Source organism: Dipodomys merriami, unplaced genomic scaffold, assembly GCF_024711535.1.
Source record: "Dipodomys merriami isolate MVZ:Mamm:240054 unplaced genomic scaffold, mDipMer1.0.p SCAF_5, whole genome shotgun sequence".
In the NCBI taxonomy this organism is placed as follows: domain Eukaryota; kingdom Metazoa; phylum Chordata; class Mammalia; order Rodentia; family Heteromyidae; genus Dipodomys; species Dipodomys merriami.
The window spans coordinates 59,762,412-59,779,314 of record NW_027206068.1 but is presented as its reverse complement, the minus strand read 5'-3'; the positions used below and the strand labels follow the sequence as shown (position 1 = coordinate 59,779,314).

Here is a 16,903-nt window from a genome sequence, read left to right as displayed (position 1 = left end):
AATCAGAGAAACTGTTTTAATGCTGATGGGGGGGGAGAGTTGTGCATGTGCAGGTGTATAGGAAAAGGTGTCTAGAAGAATAAAGTTCAAGATCTCACCATTATTTCTTCAATTTCCTGTGGGAAAAGTCTAGTCATAATTCTGCTTCCTTGAAATGCATCTTAATAGTTCCCAATCGTTCGGTGTTTACCATTTGTTTCCTCAGATTATCAGAGTCTTTGTAAGAATATACAGTATATGTTTATCTTCTATTGTCTCCTGAAATAAATTGCCCGAGGGCCAGGGCTTTGCAAACTTTTCTTTGTAATCTCTGCAGCTCAATCGACACTGACCAAGGTAACCATGACAAATGGAAGAGAGATGCTTTGTAGCCAGGAAAAGAACACATTTAAGCCCTACTCGCTCGGCTACTCCAAGAGGAAAGCACTAGAACCTTTTCCTTCAGGTGCAGCCTGTCGCTCTCCGTCGGGCCACTAGTGGAAACCGTTCCTCCCATCTAAGTTGGAATCTGTTCGGTAGGAAAAGGGAGAGTGTCTTCGTCTCTCTTGATCTAGCGCAGGAGGTCAAAGAGACCAGAGAACCCGCACGGGACGCCGAGAGATCCAGCCTCGGTGCTCTCTTCTCCTTCGGGTGTTCCCCAGGTTCCGGCAGGAGAACCTGGGAGGTCCGTGTGGCCGGGTAGGGCGGGGTCCTTTCCAGTGCCACCCTTGGAACACACACACCCACTTCCACCTTCCCAATCTACGCTCTCGATCAGGGATCAGAGATACTGTACCAGCTCCTCCGGCACAGCGGCCGCTCGGAGGGGGCCGAGCTGGGCTCTGTGCCAAGGGCGGGGCCCAGGCGGCTCTCCGGTCCTCCCCTCCCCCGCCCCCACGCCACTCGAGCCCCGCCCCGACACGCGAGGCCACGCCCCTTCGATCAGGCCACGCCCCCGGTCTCGCCCCCTCCGGGGACCCGACCAGCGCGCTCATTGCACAGCCTCGGCCCGGGAGCCTCCAGGCGGAGAGGCTCCCGCCGCGCTGAGCCGCGGCCTCCGCATGGAGGGGCCGTGCGCTCTGTCACTGGAGTCGGCGCTGCTCCCGCCGCCACTGCAGGGAGGCGGAGCCGCCGCTATTCCGGAGCCCGGAGCCCGGCAACACCCGGGACACGAGACCGCGGCGCAGCGGTACAGCGCCCGCCTGCTGCAGGCCGGCTACGAGCCCGAGAGGTGACGCCCAGGGCAGAGCGCGCGGGGCGCATCCGGGGCGGGCGGCCTTGGAGGGCGCGGCGGCTCCCGGAGCCGGTGGCGCTGCGGGGGAGGGGAAGGTCGGGCCCCACACACCCTTTTCCTCCACCACCTCCATCGCGAACTTCCCGAGACGCCCTCCTGCAGCCCGGCACCGGAATGCCAGCGGGCACCGAGCGAAGGGTGGCCGGGTGCTGAATGGTCTAGGGTGAGCAGGTCATAAAATGCTCCCTAAGATCGTATCCCTGGATCGCCCCACACCCAGTGACACTCGGTCCAGGTGGCTCCAACCCCGGTGGTACCAACAGTGCTTGTCCAACTTTGCTTCCTTCTCAGCTGTTTGCTCCTAGAACGGTATTCAGTCGTTGGCCGGGAGGTGTGTGTCGGCCCGGGGTGCTTGTTTCCCCGAGGGCAGGTGAATACACCCCGCTCCTCACCGTGCCTGGAGGTTCCTCGCAGCTCCCCCTCCTCAGAAGACTCAGAAGCCGCCCCCCGCCCCCCCCCGCCCCTTGCTAGGGTCTGGGAGGCGATGAAGGTCCCTGGAGAAAGTGGGGCTACTAACAGTGGGGCTAGTGAACTGGGCCCCAAGGGAACTGGCTGCAAAGGAGACAGCGGCTAATCTCTGGATTTTATCGCTGCTTGAAATGCAATCCCACTGTCCTTCCGGTCCAGAGGATTTGGACTTCTTTCTCTGTCCCATCTGCTGGTGCTCAGCAGCTTGGGGAGGTGACCTGGCAGCCAGGTTGGGAAGGGGGGGTAGTGGTCTGGGTCTGGGGGGAATTAGCCCAGTAGCACTGCCCATGGGACTGGCTGCTTATGTAAGAACTTTTAAGGGCTTAAAGAGCTCTGATGCCTAGTTGCGCCTCCCCCAGCTCCCCCCCTCCCCCCAGCCTGCCTGCTTCTCTAGAGTTGACTCTGGCTTATGCTAGCCCTATCCTTTCTTCTATGGTAGAAATTCAGTTGTTGGGACACGGGGAGACAGGGAGGAGCCACTGTAGGGGATAGCTCAGGCTAGAACACTCAGATCCTGCATGCTTGGTGGAAGCTGTATTTTGGTTAGAGCAGGTATTGCCAAAAGAAAGAAAGAAAGAAAGGAAGGAAGGAAGAAAGAAAGAAAGAAAGAAAGAAAGAAAGAAAGAAAGAAAGAAAGAAAGAAAGAAAGAAAGGGGAAAAAAGAAAGAAAATGTCATTTTAGAACTTAGGCTGGGGTCACTGGGGAGCATCCCTTCTCCAGATGTATTGCTACATCAAAGGACAGTGCTAACCCAGTAACCTCCTACCCCACACTTAGACTCACTTGAGCCTGTGTAAAACCTGAGCCTCAGCTGGGCACTGGTGTAACGAGATTCCAAACCTTCTGGCTAGACCTCCATCTCCCTTTACCAACCTGGAGCTAAGGGAAGAGGCCATGAGAAGTCTTGGGCTTGAGTCCAGTGTCGCTAGTAGTTCTCGGGCTTAATCTTGGGTGAGCCATGCCCCCTGTCCCAGCTCAATGATATGAACATGATTGCTTTTTCTCCTCTAAATATGTCTTGAAATCTTGTTTCTTCAAATAGCCCCAGCGTAGACAGAGGCCTCTGGGCACCCTGCCTGGACCTCAGTGCCCTGCTGGGCACCATTTCTCTATTCTCCCCAGGAAACAGGCTTAGACCTGCCTCTTGCCCTTGAAGCTGCTAGTGGAGAGTCTCAGGGGATCAACCACCCTTCCTGAGGCGGAGAAGGTCCACTGGTTGCCTGGGTGTCTCCTCCCGGTGGAGGAAGTAGCTGGGGAAGCTCAGGAAAGGGAGGAGGGAAGCCAGGGGAGGGGATTAAGTCTCTTGAAAAGGACGGCATCACTCAGGGCTGAGTCCAGCAGCTTAGAGTGTGGCTGAGCTTCGACAGTGGTCAAAGCAGAGGCATGAAGCCCTGAGGTCTGTAGTCACTGGGAAGATGATTCTCACAACTCAGGCTCCCCTGAGGCCCAGAGGAGGCTAGGCTAGATGTCATATTAAGGACACCTGAGATGGCAGCACCCAACTGCTTTCCTGGGCCTCAGCCCTGGCTGAACCTCGAATAGTACCCATTCCTGATCTATGTTGTATGGGACAGTGACCCAGAGCAGGTCCCCTAGAAAGTCTCAGAACCCAGCGGAGTGGCTCATACTCTGAACCTGTCATCCGGATGTTTTATAATCAAAAAGGCCAGCTTAGAATGGCAATGTGCTTTCTCTGGCTGGTCTCACTGCTCCAGCCCCAAGTGGCCAGTGAGAGATCTTCCTGTTGGTCCCACTCCCTATTTGGTCCATCATGGGCCTCTGAGTGCTGGAGACTTTGCTTCCCTGGGAGCTAGTCCCAACTCCCCCTGAGCTGGGAGCCCCAAGGTTCCCCTCCCTTCTTTCTGATTCCAGAGGGCTTTCTGATGCCTCTACCTTTGGATTCCATTGAATGAAGAGGAAAGCTTGGGGGGGGGGTGTCTTCGGTGTCACCCCCCCAAAGTTGAGAGCTCTCTGAGCTCTGTGGGAGATCTCTCTTTCTCTCTGAACAGGGATGGAACAGTGTGTTTTTGTGGCAGGGTCCCGGGGGCATCGCTGGGGAGGCTGGGCATCCCAGAGAGAGCCTTGGAAGCCAAAGCTCCCTGGGGCCTGGCAGTCACCACACTGCTGGGAGATAAACAAATGGAATCTCCCAGAGTGGGGGGGAGGAAGGGAGCTCAAGCCATGGACAGCCCCTAGGTCAGGAAGAGGGTTGTGTCTGCCTGCCTGCCTGCCTCCTCTCACCTCATCTGAAGTTAGTTGGGGGAGGGGCACAAGGAGGAACATTAAGCAGTATCACCAGAGGGAAAGCATCTGGCAGCACGTGAGGGGATTTGCTTCCTAATCTTTCTGCCCTTAGGAAGAACTCTGTATCTTGCTGGGCAATAAGGGTCAGCCAACTTCTGCTCTGGGAAGTTTTCAAAAGTTTCCTCAGCCTTTGTGCTGGTTTGTACACATCCTGACGTGTCTAAGTCAAGCCTGTCTAAGCTAAGTCTTGCTCTTCCTATCTCACGACCCTCCCAGAGCACAGCCAGCTTTCCTCTCCGGGCCAATCCCCTGGTTCCACCCGGTTTCCTAGCTGAGCTGGCCACCACCGTGCCTGGGACCAAGAGTGCTTTCTGAACTGCAGGTGTTGGTATCTTAAAAAAAAAAAAAAAAAGGAGGCGACACCTAATAATTGGCAATTCATAGATGATGAAGTAAATGTGATCATTTATGAAAAATGCTTTGTAGATTATCCAGGGCTCCAAGGCCGCCCAAAGGTGAAGGCGTGTCATTGTTTAAAATGCCTGACTCCCTGATATGAGGATGAGAGAGCGTAGTGGTCCAACTTCCATCTGCTGTGTGTCAGGGAGCTGTGGGCCCAGGCCAGTATCTCAGGGCTCCAGACCTTGGTCAGAGTGGGGGTTTGTATCCTGGAAAGGTAGAAAGTGCGTTAGTGGTTCCCTTGGGGTTGGCAACCGGAGCTTCAGGCTGACCGGAGATTGGGGAGCGCAGGCTGCAGGGCGAACCCGGGCAGCTGCACTGCTGGGGTCAGGAGCCCGCGGAGGCGTGGCTAAGGGGGCGTGTCCAGGCCTCTCCACCCCACCCCTGCCCCCTTACCCCTCCACCCCCGCCAGGGCTGGCAGAGTGGCTGTGCCATTGCGGGCGGCGGGGCGTGCGCGCAGCAGCCGCCGGGCAGGGCCTTTGTGCGGCGTGGGGCGGAGGCAGCGGCCCCGAAGGGAGGGGCGGGAGGAGAGGGCGGCGCCCCGGGCCTCCCGCCGCTGCCGCAGCCCCCGCCCCCGGCCCGCCGGCCTGGCCGCAGCCGTGGTCGCCGAGCGCGTCGGAGGCAGCGGGGCGGCCCGCGCGGGTGTTTATGTCGGGTCGCCGCATCTACCAGCAGCATGGCGGACTACCTGATCAGCGGCGGCACCGGCTACGTGCCGGAGGATGGGCTCACCGCGCAGCAGCTCTTCGCCAACGCCGACGGCCTCACCTACAAGTAAGCCCCGGGGCTCGGCTGCATCTGGGTGCGCGCGGTGCCCATCCTCTCTCCCCAACCCCAACCCTCCCCCCTACCCCCGATCCACACGTGCACCGCTGCCCGGTGCTGACGCCCGCGCGCCCTGGCCCAATAAGAGTGACTTGGGGCTGGTGGGGGGCTGGGCAAGGGAAGGAAGGAGGCCCGCGCCCGGAGCAGACGGACGTGGCACAGCGACATCACGGCCCTGGGTGCCTTGACCCGTTCCTGGCCGGATCGGGAGGCAGCCTGACTCCTCCCTCCTTCCAGGGGCAACCCTGGCCACCTGGAGGGGCCTGGAGCGAATGGGAAGCAGCTGTGGGAGTGTTGGGGAGACTTTAACCAGACCTTGTATGATGAAGGATGACCCCTTCCTGCCTGGCTCACAGCAACGGCAGGGGCATCCCCAGAGCCCAGCATTGGCATTTGCTTGAGGTCCCCCAAGAGGGGCGAGGGGGCAAGTGGGATGGGGCCTTCTACCACTGTTTAGCTCTCCTTTCACTTGTGCCCTGCCTGACCATAGGTTGGCACTGGTACCCCTTCTCTTCCCCCAGTGAGTTTTGTGTGACTTCCCCTCCCACGTCCACATAAGACTTTGGAGAAGGATATTGATTCGCCCGTCGTCAACCTGTACCTCTAGCTTAGTTTGCCTTTTTCATGGGCCCTAGGCCAGTTGTCCTGCCAGCCGCAGGCCTGGCACTTAGCTGTACCTCCTGGCTGCAGGACTGTGTCCCTGCCAGGAAAGAGCATCAGAACCCAGGACTGGGGCAGAATGGGGATACTGGTGAGCCAACAACATCCCTGGCCTGTCTCCTGCCATTTTTACCTTGGTTCGCAAGCATTCCTGATGGATAGGCAGTTTCCTTAAACACCAGGATAGGCTGTCACTTCTGGAGAGGATTCCCCTTTGTCTTCCCATAAGTGAGGGCCTCTTCAGGGAGGCTTCATCCCTATTCAGAAGAGCCTGGGGTGAAGAGTGAGATTCCTGGTTGCTTTGGTGGCCATTGGTGATGAGAGAGAGGGTATATCTTTGATAGTTTTCACTGGCATGTCCTAGGAGGAACTCCTAGAAGTTTCTCTAGGCCTACTTCCATCCACCTTGTGGCTTTTCCTTCCTGCATGGCAGTGCCTTCTGCTTCACCTAGTCAGGTTCAGAGTGTTCTCTGAGGGCGAGATATTTGCTCTGAGGCTGTTTGTCAAGGCCTGCTGTGACTCTGGCCAGTCAGACCTATCAGGCCTTTGGGCCGAGGCTCTGCACCTAATATGCCTATGCAGACCTGGGCTCTCCTTCTGGGCTTTGGTATGCCCAGGGCCAGCATTGTCAGTTGGCACTCTGGCTGTGAGGCCTACTCTCCTCTTTTCTCATTCTAGCTATGTCTTCTGTAGCTCCTGTCCCAGTGCCTGCTGTGTTAGAACATGCCTGGCACTCAGCCGCCTGGGGTCCCACCACACTGCTTTGAACTTGGTGTGACTCAGCAGCCCCTGTCCCGGAGCGTGCTGGAGTATGCAGTATGCTCGGGGCTGGGCCGTGTTCATACCTTGTTGCACTACTGAGTTGTGCGACCTGGTTTCTGTGTATTCTGTGTTGACTTAACGGTCATTCCTGACAAGATTGAGACATTATCAAGCATAGGCATGTGTGTTTGGCCATGTGGGAAAGTCTTGTGTCTCTTGACCAACTCTGAGCCCTGCAGGCAATGAATATTTTGGGCCACTTGCTTTGGAAGTGCCTAAGGCCTGACCTTCTGCCATCTTTGTTTGTAATACTTGGGCTAGTAGGACATTAATAAGGGGAATGAAGAGGGCTCTTCCTGATGTGACAGCAGGGATCAGAAGACCCTAACCTCTGCTTCTCTGGCCTTATCCCGAGCTTTGAGTTGCTTCCAATGGGGTGGCAAAGTCCTGCCCACCAGTAATACTCTGTCTTTGCAGTGACTTCCTGATCCTCCCGGGATTCATAGACTTCATTGCTGAGGAGGTGGTAAGTACCTCTGCCTTTGACACAGGGAGGGGGCTGGGTGTGCTGTGGAGGAGGCTGACTTCTTGCTCAGGTGCAGGATGTCATAGAGACTTTTCTTGCAAACTTGTTGGGGGCATATTCTTATGCTTGATGGAGCAGAGGTAGCTAGGGGGGTGATTCTGACCTATCCTGTGTGAGGGCCTTGCTTATGGAAGGATGCTCTGTCACTGCTGGAGCCAGTAGGGAGGGAGAGGTTTGGGAAAGGCCCTGTGAGGCCAGGGCTTGGCTGTGGCTGCCTTGTATAGACTATAAAGATTGGATGTTTGAAATGCTGAGCAAGAATATAATGGAAGCTGTAAAATTATGAATACACTCTGAATATAGTGTTCAGCAATTGTCTACTGACCTCACAATGGATAAGAACTGCCAGGAGGGTTTGTAGGACTAGGATTTTGGGAACAAATCAGGAAACGTGTCTTGCCTTCCACAGGGGGCTCAGCAGTGAGCCAAATCAATGAACAATTAGTGTATGAAGCCAAAAGGGGCAGTGATGAGGGTATGAGTCAATTCAAGAAGAAGTTTGATGATCTGTTGATGAACTCATTGAGTTGCACATTAAAAAAAAAACTCACCATTTCTGTTGCTGTTATTTTTTCTATTTATTCTGGTTTGACTCTCATGAAAGACCATACCCTACCTGCCTACATCATTTATGTGTTGGGAAAGATCATGTTTAGTCTGTGTGCAGAGAGCTGACTCAGACAGATTTTTAGGAAAAAGGGTTAGAGGTGTGGCTCAGTTGATACAGAGCCAGCCAATGGGCAAAAGCATCAGCTAATGTGTATGAGTACCTGTCTCTGACAAAAAGAAAAAAAAAAAACAGGGGGGGTGGGATTTAGGGTTTAGACTGGCCAGCTGTTGACCTGAATCTTAGAGGGGTCTTTGATATCTATACCATTCCTAAGTAGGTAACTCCTAAATGTATACAGGTGGAATATATCTTATTCAGAATGGTCAGGACTAAAAGTATTTTGGATTTCAGGGTTTTTTGGGGGGTACATTTGCATACGTATAATACAGTACCTTGGTAATGGACTCAAGTCCAAACCAGTAATTCATGGGTTTCATATACACCATACATAACCTGAAGATAATTTTACATAATATTGTGTATACCTGCATTTCTATCGTTACCTGTCACATGAGGGATGCATCATGTCAGAGTTCAAAAAGTTTTAGATTTTGGAGCATTTTGGATTTAGGATCTTCTGATTAGAGAACTCAACCTGTATTTGCCATCTTGACTCTTGTTTTGAGTTCTAGACCTTTAGTCACCCACTTTCCTGGGTGGCTAATAGATCCTTTCCTGTTCCTCTCCCTGCCTTAGCCTTCATTACCCCCAAACCCACTCAGTGCATACTGCCAGGGCACTAAGTTCTTCAACTATCTTTGTAGCCTATATCCTGACAGATAACATTTTGCCTGTATGGCTCGTACCTGCCTTCTTTCTTTCCAAGTGGAGCATCAGCTCTCTGCCTGGCTCACTGACAAGCCTCCAGGGCCTGTCCTGGTATAGTATATGAGTCAGTGCTGGGACATGATTGTCAAATGGACGTGATGGAACAAATGGACTTTTACTTTGTCCTCAGGACCTGACATCAGCCCTGACCCGGAAGATCACACTGAAGACACCACTGATCTCCTCTCCCATGGACACTGTGACGGAAGCCGACATGGCCATTGCAATGGCTGTGAGTCCCATGCCTGATGGGGCCTGGGAGGGGGAGTACTGAGCAGGGTGAAGAAGGGTAGGCTGGGAAGGGCTAGCCCCTGGCTCTGACCACACTTTCTTGCTACCCCAGCTAATGGGAGGAATTGGTTTTATTCATCACAACTGCACCCCAGAGTTCCAGGCCAATGAAGTGCGCAAGGTCAAGGCAAGTACCAGACCCATCCTCAGAAAGATGCCACTTGGCAGCACCCCAACTTCTCCTCCTTGCAGCTACATCCTTTGGCTGATCACGGTGTGGTCTCATCTGTCTGTCTTCACAGTGGAGTTCAAGGCTTACCCCTCGTTTTCCTCCCCCCATTAAAGGTTCCCTGTCTTTCCCCGTGGCCATGCTACCCAGCTCCCGTGGGTTTCTCCTAGCCTTTGCTTCCCCTTCTGCCCACAGAAGTTTGAGCAGGGCTTCATCACAGACCCAGTGGTACTGAGCCCCTCACACACTGTTGGTGATGTACTGGAGGCCAAGATAAGACACGGCTTCTCCGGCATCCCCATCACTGCCACAGGCACCATGGGCAGCAAATTGGTGGGCATCGTCACCTCGCGAGACATCGATTTCCTTGCTGAGAAGGACCACACCACCCTCCTTAGTGAGGTACCTGCAGGGCAGGGAAATCAAGGCTGTGGTATGGAAAAGTGCCCAGACCCTGGGGGCCCCCGGGCCGATGACTGTGACCATGGACCAGTGGGAGGTCTGGCTCCTCTCTCACCTGCCAACCTGCAGGCAAATGTTCCTGGCCCCACAGGTGATGACACCGCGGATGGACCTGGTGGTGGCTCCAGCAGGTGTGACATTGAAAGAGGCAAATGAGATCCTGCAGCGCAGCAAGAAAGGTATGAGGGAGCAGACGGGGAACTGACACTCTAACCCCAGGTGAACTCTTTTTTTTTTTTTTGTCGGTCGTGGGGCTTGAACTCTGGGCCTGGGCGCTGTCCCTCAGCTCTTCAGCTCAAGGCGAGCACTCTACCACTTGAGCTACAGCGCCACTTCCGGTTTTCTGGTGGTTTATTGGAGATAGGAGTCACACGGTCTTTCCTGCCCGGGCTGGCTTTGAACCAAGATGCTCAGATCTCAGCCTCCTGAGTAGCTAGGATTACAGGCATGAGCCACCAGCGCCCGGCTCCAGGCGAACTCTTGAGGTCTAGGTTCCTCCATCCCTTCACAGCATCAAAAGTTGTCCCAAGATGCTCACTGGGCCTAGGGAAAACTTGAATGACACCACACATGCTGGAGCATGATTCCTGATGATCTTTGCCTGGCTTAGGGAAACCTGTCCCTGATTTAGTATCTTTCCCAATATAGTATGAAACTAGTCCTGGGAGGGGTTTGTCCCCAGCCCCTTAAAAAAGGACCTTGTCATCTTCAGAGTCTGTAGACTATGATTCAGTGGCAGAACTTAATGTAAGCAAGGCCCTGGGTTTGATGCCCAGCACTAAGTCTGGAAAATACTGCTTTCTATGTCCTCCATCTTGCATAAGATTTATTGCCTTGAAGCCAGGTGAGTGGTACATACCTGTAATCCCAGCACTCCAGAAACTGAGGCAGGAGGATGGTGAGTTTGAGGCCAGCCTGAGCAATGTAGCCAGAACCTGTCAATAAATAAATGAATAAAAAACAACAACCATGGGCTTCCTAAAGGCTCTGGAAAGTCCTTCAGTTAAGTTTATTTGATATTGAAGCCATTTACTTTACATTCACTAAGTCTCTGGGCTATTACTGTCCTGATCCACAGTAGGGAGTTTATTGGGTAAAAGCATATGTATTAGGTAGAACATATGTCCCCACTACAGACAGCTTCATGTTTGTGCCTTGCCTGGGAGTTTTTGACCAGGGTGACCTTTAGCCTAGCAGGTGAAAAAATGCTTGTGCTCAGGGGCTGCCCCTCCCACCAGGCAGCAGGATAGGAAGTGCTCCTGGAACTTGCTGATCTGGGGGATTTCTTTGCTTCCTGTTCCTGGGAAGAGCGCCATCCAGAACCTTAGGAACATTTCTTGGTCGGGTCCTGTCACCTAGTGGTTGGTTTGGGTACTTCAGTGGAGTGTTGTGTTCATTTTCATATTTACCCCTAGACATTCCAGTCTTCCCATTCATCCTCAAGTCTGTTTCTTCATCTCATCTCTTCCTTCCTGGCCAGGGAAGCTACCTATCGTCAATGATCGTGATGAGTTAGTGGCCATCATTGCACGCACAGACTTGAAGAAGAACCGAGACTACCCTTTGGCCTCCAAGGACTCCCACAAGCAGCTGCTGTGCGGGGCAGCAGTGGGCACCCGCGAGGATGACAAATACCGTCTAGATCTGCTCACCCAGGCAGGCGCTGATGCCATTGTGCTGGTAAGGAGGTGATGGTTTCCCAAAATACAAGTTTGGGTTCTCATTTAGCGTGAGGCCTCCCTTACTGATCTGCATGCTCCCTTATTGTCAGAATTGTTCACTGTCTTGTAGAGCTCAGGACAAGCTGTGGGACCCCCTGAGAGTTTTCTTTGTATGTAAGTTGACCCTAATAATTATAGGTCACAGTCACTGAGGGCCCCCTGCCCTACTTGCCAGGCACTAAGCTAAGACCTATACCTATACACATTCATTTAATCTTTGCCATGGCACCTTAAAGTACAACTGGAGAGGAGGCTCACTTGGCTAGTGAGTTTATAGGAACGGAGTGCCGATTCCTTGCTGTGAGGATAGACATGGGTAGTGGTAGGAAGGAGTTCTCAGGATTTTACCTTAGTGTTTGGTTGGCCTTCTGGGAAAGCGGACCCTTTGAGAATGAGCTTGGACTTGGCAAACGACTTTCAGGAAAAAGAAGATTCTCATCATAACAGTGTTCTTGTGAATTGGGGGGTTTGTCCACTCAGAGTCCCCCCTCATTCAGCCATCCACTCTAAGCTTTTCTCTCCCCTGCTCCCAGGACTCCTCCCAAGGGAACTCAGTGTATCAGATCGCCATGGTGCACTACATAAAGCAGAAGTACCCCCACCTTCAGGTGATTGGAGGGAATGGTGAGTGCAGGTTCCTTCCCTTTGCCTGAACCCTCAGCTGTCCTTCAGCACCTCTAAGTAGTGGCATTACCCCTAGATGGTGAGGGGCCTTAGGGGCAGGATGAGATTAGGGTCACCTTGGGTTTCAGGGGCTAGACTGAAATCCCAGGAAGCTTCTGGGCAGGCTGGGAGCATCCCATTCTCAACCATTCCTCTTTTCTTCCCCAATGCCCCAGTGGTGACAGCGGCCCAGGCCAAGAACTTGATTGATGCTGGTGTGGATGGGCTGCGTGTTGGCATGGGCTGCGGCTCCATCTGCATCACCCAGGAAGGTATGTGTGCCTAGGGCCAGAGGGATGCCATTTACGGCCATCCAGCACCTTGTTCTTATTCCACAGATGCCTAGTGAGGGCTTGCCCTACCAGGCCCTTCCTGGGATGGGGGACTCAGGGGGACTCAGGCACCATTCTGCCCTATCTGACCCACAGATGTGGGTGAGGTAGGGGTAAACAGATGAGGGCTTGTGCTTCTCAGACTCTGCTCAAGGAAACTGTGCCCAGAGACTACCCCACACCAAGGAGGGCGTTGTGGTCCACTGGATGAAGGCTTAGGTTGGATTGGTGACATGGCAGATGCCTAAGACATGAAGACAACATGTCCTAGAGCATGTAGAGAATTTGTAAATCCACATTACCATATGGTGATATCAGAGTAGAGGAAGGCCTTCTTTCAGGGTAGGTTGCTGGCATGAACATGGAAGGCAGAGAGGGGAGTCTTGCCCAGTGTCCCCTATGTGGTAGAGAGGGTCCCTCCCTAGAGGCTTGCTTGTGGCCCCTCTTGTAAGAATCATTTCTCCAAAGCCCTGAGTGCCTATTTGTCCTTCTCTTTCCCCAACATCTCCTCCTTCTGGTCTTCCATCTTTTAAGTTTCTACCCTTCATCTTAGCTAACTTCCATGATGAAACATGGTGCTCTCATTTCATGAATATTAATTGAGCACCTACTGTGTGCCAAGCACTGTTCTGAACCTTGACTTATAGTAGAGAGAAAGCTACTTCTCTAGTTTGTCTAGCTTTGCCCCTGTCCCTACCATACTGCTGGTTCCTTTGAATCTCCACTTTCCCTGATACTTAAGGGTCTTGGACATTTTTTGGGGGGGGTGGTCAGTCATGGGGCTTGAACTCTGGGCCTGGGCACTGTTCCTCAGCTCTTCAGCTCAAGGCTAGCACTCTGCCACTTGAGCTACAGGGCCACTTCTGGTTTTCTGGTGATTAATTGGAGATAAGAGTCTCACGGATTTTCCTGCCCAGGCTAGCTTTGAACTGTGATCCTCAGGTCTCAGCCTCCTGAGTGACTAGGATTACAGGCGTGAGCCATTGACACCTGGCTAGGGTCTTGGACAATTTAAGTCATTCAAACCAGTATCTCCAAGGAGGCCATAAGTAACTAACTGTAGTCACAGCTTTTGCAAATATAAGTTTCACAGGGAAGATTGTGCTGATGGGGACCACCGGCCTGGAGGTGCTATACTCTAGTCAGAGTATAGCAGGGTGTTGAGGTGGGATTCCCCAATCTGAGTCTCCTTAGTGCTGTTAATGTGTGTGGAGGGCCCTCCAGTGACCCTCACTCAGTGAGGGTCACCTTTTCTAGGTCTCAGAACACCACCCAGCCCTGTTCCTGCCTCCAGAGTGGCAGCAGCACAAGGAGAAGGGGCTGACCTTATCCTGTGCCTGCTTCTGGGCTAATGTTACTCGTTTCTGTCCTGTGTACTCCACCCTTCCCCAGTGATGGCGTGTGGCCGGCCCCAAGGCACGGCCGTCTACAAAGTGGCCGAGTACGCCCGGCGCTTTGGTGTGCCTGTCATAGCTGATGGCGGCATCCAGACCGTGGGACATGTGGTCAAAGCCCTGGCCCTTGGAGCCTCCACAGGTGCGGGCAGGGGGTTGGGATTGGATGGGTGGGTTGGGGAACCAGTGGGGATGGTAGGGGGAGTGTGAGTCACAAGACACTGACTCTGTAACTCCCACAGTGATGATGGGGTCCCTGCTGGCTGCCACCACAGAGGCTCCCGGCGAGTACTTCTTCTCCGATGGAGTGAGGCTTAAGAAGTACCGGGGCATGGGCTCACTGGACGCCATGGAGAAGAGCAGCAGCAGCCAGAAGCGATACTTCAGGTGCCTGCCCCAGGGGTCGGGTCCTAGCCCTGGGGTCCCCACCTCCCCAGATAATGACCCTAGTCCCTATGTCCCAGTTCTAGAAACTGAGGTACAGACATACATAGCAGAAGTAGGACTGGAGTGTGGATGACCTGGCCTGCAGGCCAGGCTTGTTTCCACTGTAGTCTGGCACGTGGCTGGACTAGGGACACATGCCTGTCCTCTGGGGGGAAGAGGGGAGTGGGGGTCCTCTGAGCCTCAGGCTGCTGGGCTCAGCCTCTCCATCCTCCACACAGTGAAGGGGATAAGGTGAAGATTGCACAGGGTGTCTCGGGCTCCATCCAAGACAAAGGCTCTATTCAGAAGTTTGTGCCCTACCTCATAGCGGGGATCCAACATGGCTGCCAGGACATCGGAGCCCGGAGCCTGTCTGTCCTGCGGTGAGCACAGTCGTTAGAGGGGACAGCAGGTGGAGGCCCCTGGGAGGCTTTCCTCCTGCTTCCCTGTCTGTCTGTCGGTCTGTCTGTCTGTGTCTTGTCGCTCTGTGTTTCCTGCTCAGCACCCCTGACCTGCCCGCCCGCCCACCTGCCAGGTCCATGATGTACTCAGGAGAGCTCAAGTTTGAGAAGCGGACCATGTCGGCCCAGATCGAGGGTGGTGTGCATGGCCTGCACTCGTAAGTGGCGGGCCTTCTCACTCCCGCTGGCTGGCGCTGGGTTGGACAGCTGGGCAGGTTCACAGGCCAGGATGAGGTTCCAGGGGCCCCGTGGACCATCCTGTGAGCTGGCCTACTGTGGAGCAGCCCTTGTGCAGGCCAGCCAAGCAGGGCACAGGAGGTGTGACCACTGGCTCCACCTGGGCTCCCAGCCTTTGCTTGCTCAGAATGCTCGGTGGCTGGTGGCTGGAGGCTGGTGTTGCTAGGCTCTTGGTGGTGGTGGCCCCAGTCTGGTAGGTAGAAGATGGAGCTTGAGCCCTCTAGTGGAGAGAAGGGCAGAGAGACAGATGCCAGGGCCAGCGCTGGGGCAACTGTGGGTGGTGGCAGAGCTAGTTGGCAGCAGTAGTTGTAGGCATGCAGCCCGCCCTGATCAAGAGGGCCCATCTCCCTGGGCCTAGGCGGGCATCTAACCTGTGTCTCTTTCTGCCCTCCCCCCCTCCCATAGCTATACCTTTCTGCCGTGTAAGTAACCGCGCTGCCCGGGCCAGGTGTAGAATAGAGCAGGGGCCTTCTGGGTGGGACCTGGGCTGGGAAGAGGGCATCAGTTGGGGGTGGCATATGGGTATTATGGGATATGGACCCTGGAATTGGTTCCTCTTGATCCCTATCTCCAGCACCTTGGCAAAAGCGGCCAACTATGGCCCCTTAGCCAGGTGAAACATAAATCCCTTTTTGGGATACGGAGAGATGCCCGTGGCCGCGGACCTGAGGCTGCTCCATCTTAGACTAGCATCGTGAATGAGAGGCCTGGACCCATCGTGAGTGCAGGGCAGACTGGACACAGGGTTGCAGAGGTGCAGCTTCTGTCTGAAGTCTCCCTGCGAGGATGGCTTCCTGAGCCATCCCTGAGCCGCAGGCACTGAGGACAGTTGAGGTGTGCTAGTGGACGAAAGAAGCCTGTCATGATTCTTCAGAGAGCCCTGGCCTGGGGAAGTCAGAGGCCTAGAGCCACCGTCTGCCTCCTCTCCCCCGCCATGGCTGAGAGGCAGGCTCTGCAGCTGCTCATTGTCTTCCGATATGGGGATCTTTAGGCAACAGGATGCGGGAAGGGAGTGGGGTTCACTCACACACTCTTGTCCTCTCTTGCCTTGTGCCCGCAGTTACGAGAAGCGGCTGTACTGAGGACAGCGGTGGAGGCCGAGGCAGTGGAGGGGGCACCTCCCAGGACCCCCCTTCTGGCACAGCCTCCCTCCATAACTGAGTGGTCCATGGATTTGCACTACGGGTTCTCTAGCTCCTTTCCAGAGGGGAGGTTCTTGGAGGGGCTCCAGCCATTCTCGGGACCGCCCCCTCACAGAGTCAGGATGCTCCCTGGGCCAGGCTACCCGGGAGCCTCTGGGCTCCCTCTTCCTCAGCCCCCTGAGCCCAGCTACCCTGGGCTCTCAGGCCCTGTGCCTGCCTCAGGTCTCTCTTGCTGCAGCCTGCTCCAGCCCCACTCCCGCCCTTGGGGCAGGTGGCCCCTGGCTTCTCCTGTAGGGCACCTCCCTCTCTGTGCCCCCTCCCCCAGGAAATGGTGCTCTCCTGGCCCTGCCTCCTGGGCTACTGCCCTTCCAGCCATGTGGCACTCTGGGCTCCTGACCTAGGCCAGGGGGAGGTCTCTGCCCCCTTCCCCTGGCCTGAGGCTCTCCTGGGCCCTGATCCTCAAGCCACTTCCCATCCCTGAGCCTGGGGAGGGGGCCACCCTGATAATGGCCACCTGCCCATAATTCCTAACTTGTGACAGTCCCCAGGTGTACTGTTCCTGCCCTCTCCTCTCAGCTGCAGTTGAAGGCTTTAACTTTGCACACTTTGGGGTCACAGATCATTGTATATTAACTAATCGGAATAAATCAAGCAGGTCTCAACGCCTCTGCAGTGTCTTTGTCCCTTGCCCATGGGGGGTAGTACACTGGAGCCCATCAGAACCTGGCCCCCCTAGGAAGGTGAGGAAGGGGTTGTGGTTCTTGAAGGGATACTAGTAGAGGTGGGCCACATTGTAGGTCTTGCCAGCTGTTCCCGCTGGCTGAACCTCCGGAAGCTGGGGTTGTCATGGGGATAACCACTGTGCACATTGCGGTGTTTGGCAGAAAG

The 16,903-nt window shown here is 54.7% G+C and overlaps 1 protein-coding gene across 2 annotated transcripts; it reads left to right on the top strand.

Annotated features, from left to right (window-relative positions):
• Window positions 1–923: 923 nt before the first annotated feature.
• On the top strand, window positions 924–16,681 carry Impdh1 (inosine monophosphate dehydrogenase 1). 2 transcript variants are annotated; one of them, XM_069996702.1, is made up of 15 exons: window positions 924–1,210; window positions 5,122–5,220; window positions 7,171–7,219; window positions 8,848–8,949; window positions 9,061–9,135; window positions 9,373–9,579; window positions 9,731–9,818; window positions 11,120–11,319; window positions 11,894–11,984; window positions 12,200–12,295; window positions 13,748–13,891; window positions 13,992–14,136; window positions 14,415–14,558; window positions 14,711–14,794; window positions 15,934–16,681. In XM_069996702.1, exons 1-15 carry the CDS (start codon window positions 1,041–1,043, stop codon window positions 15,953–15,955), a joined length of 1,716 nt encoding a protein of 571 aa, XP_069852803.1. In that variant the 5' UTR covers window positions 924–1,040; the 3' UTR covers window positions 15,956–16,681. The 2 variants fall into 2 exon arrangements, with proteins under 2 accessions (XP_069852803.1, XP_069852802.1); XM_069996701.1 differs by having other exon boundaries at window positions 5,119–5,220.
• The last annotated feature ends 222 nt before the right edge of the window (window positions 16,682–16,903 follow it).

Coding starts and splice junctions, on each gene's coding strand:
- Impdh1 (XM_069996701.1), top strand. CDS start 1,041: ATGGAGGGGCCGTGCGCTCTGTCACTGGAGTCGGCGCTGCTCCCGCCG. Junction 7,220..8,847: donor ACTTCATTGCTGAGGAGGTG/GTAAGTACCTCT, acceptor CTTTGTCCTCAG/GACCTGACATCAGCCCTGAC. Junction 9,580..9,730: donor ACACCACCCTCCTTAGTGAG/GTACCTGCAGGG, acceptor CTGGCCCCACAG/GTGATGACACCGCGGATGGA.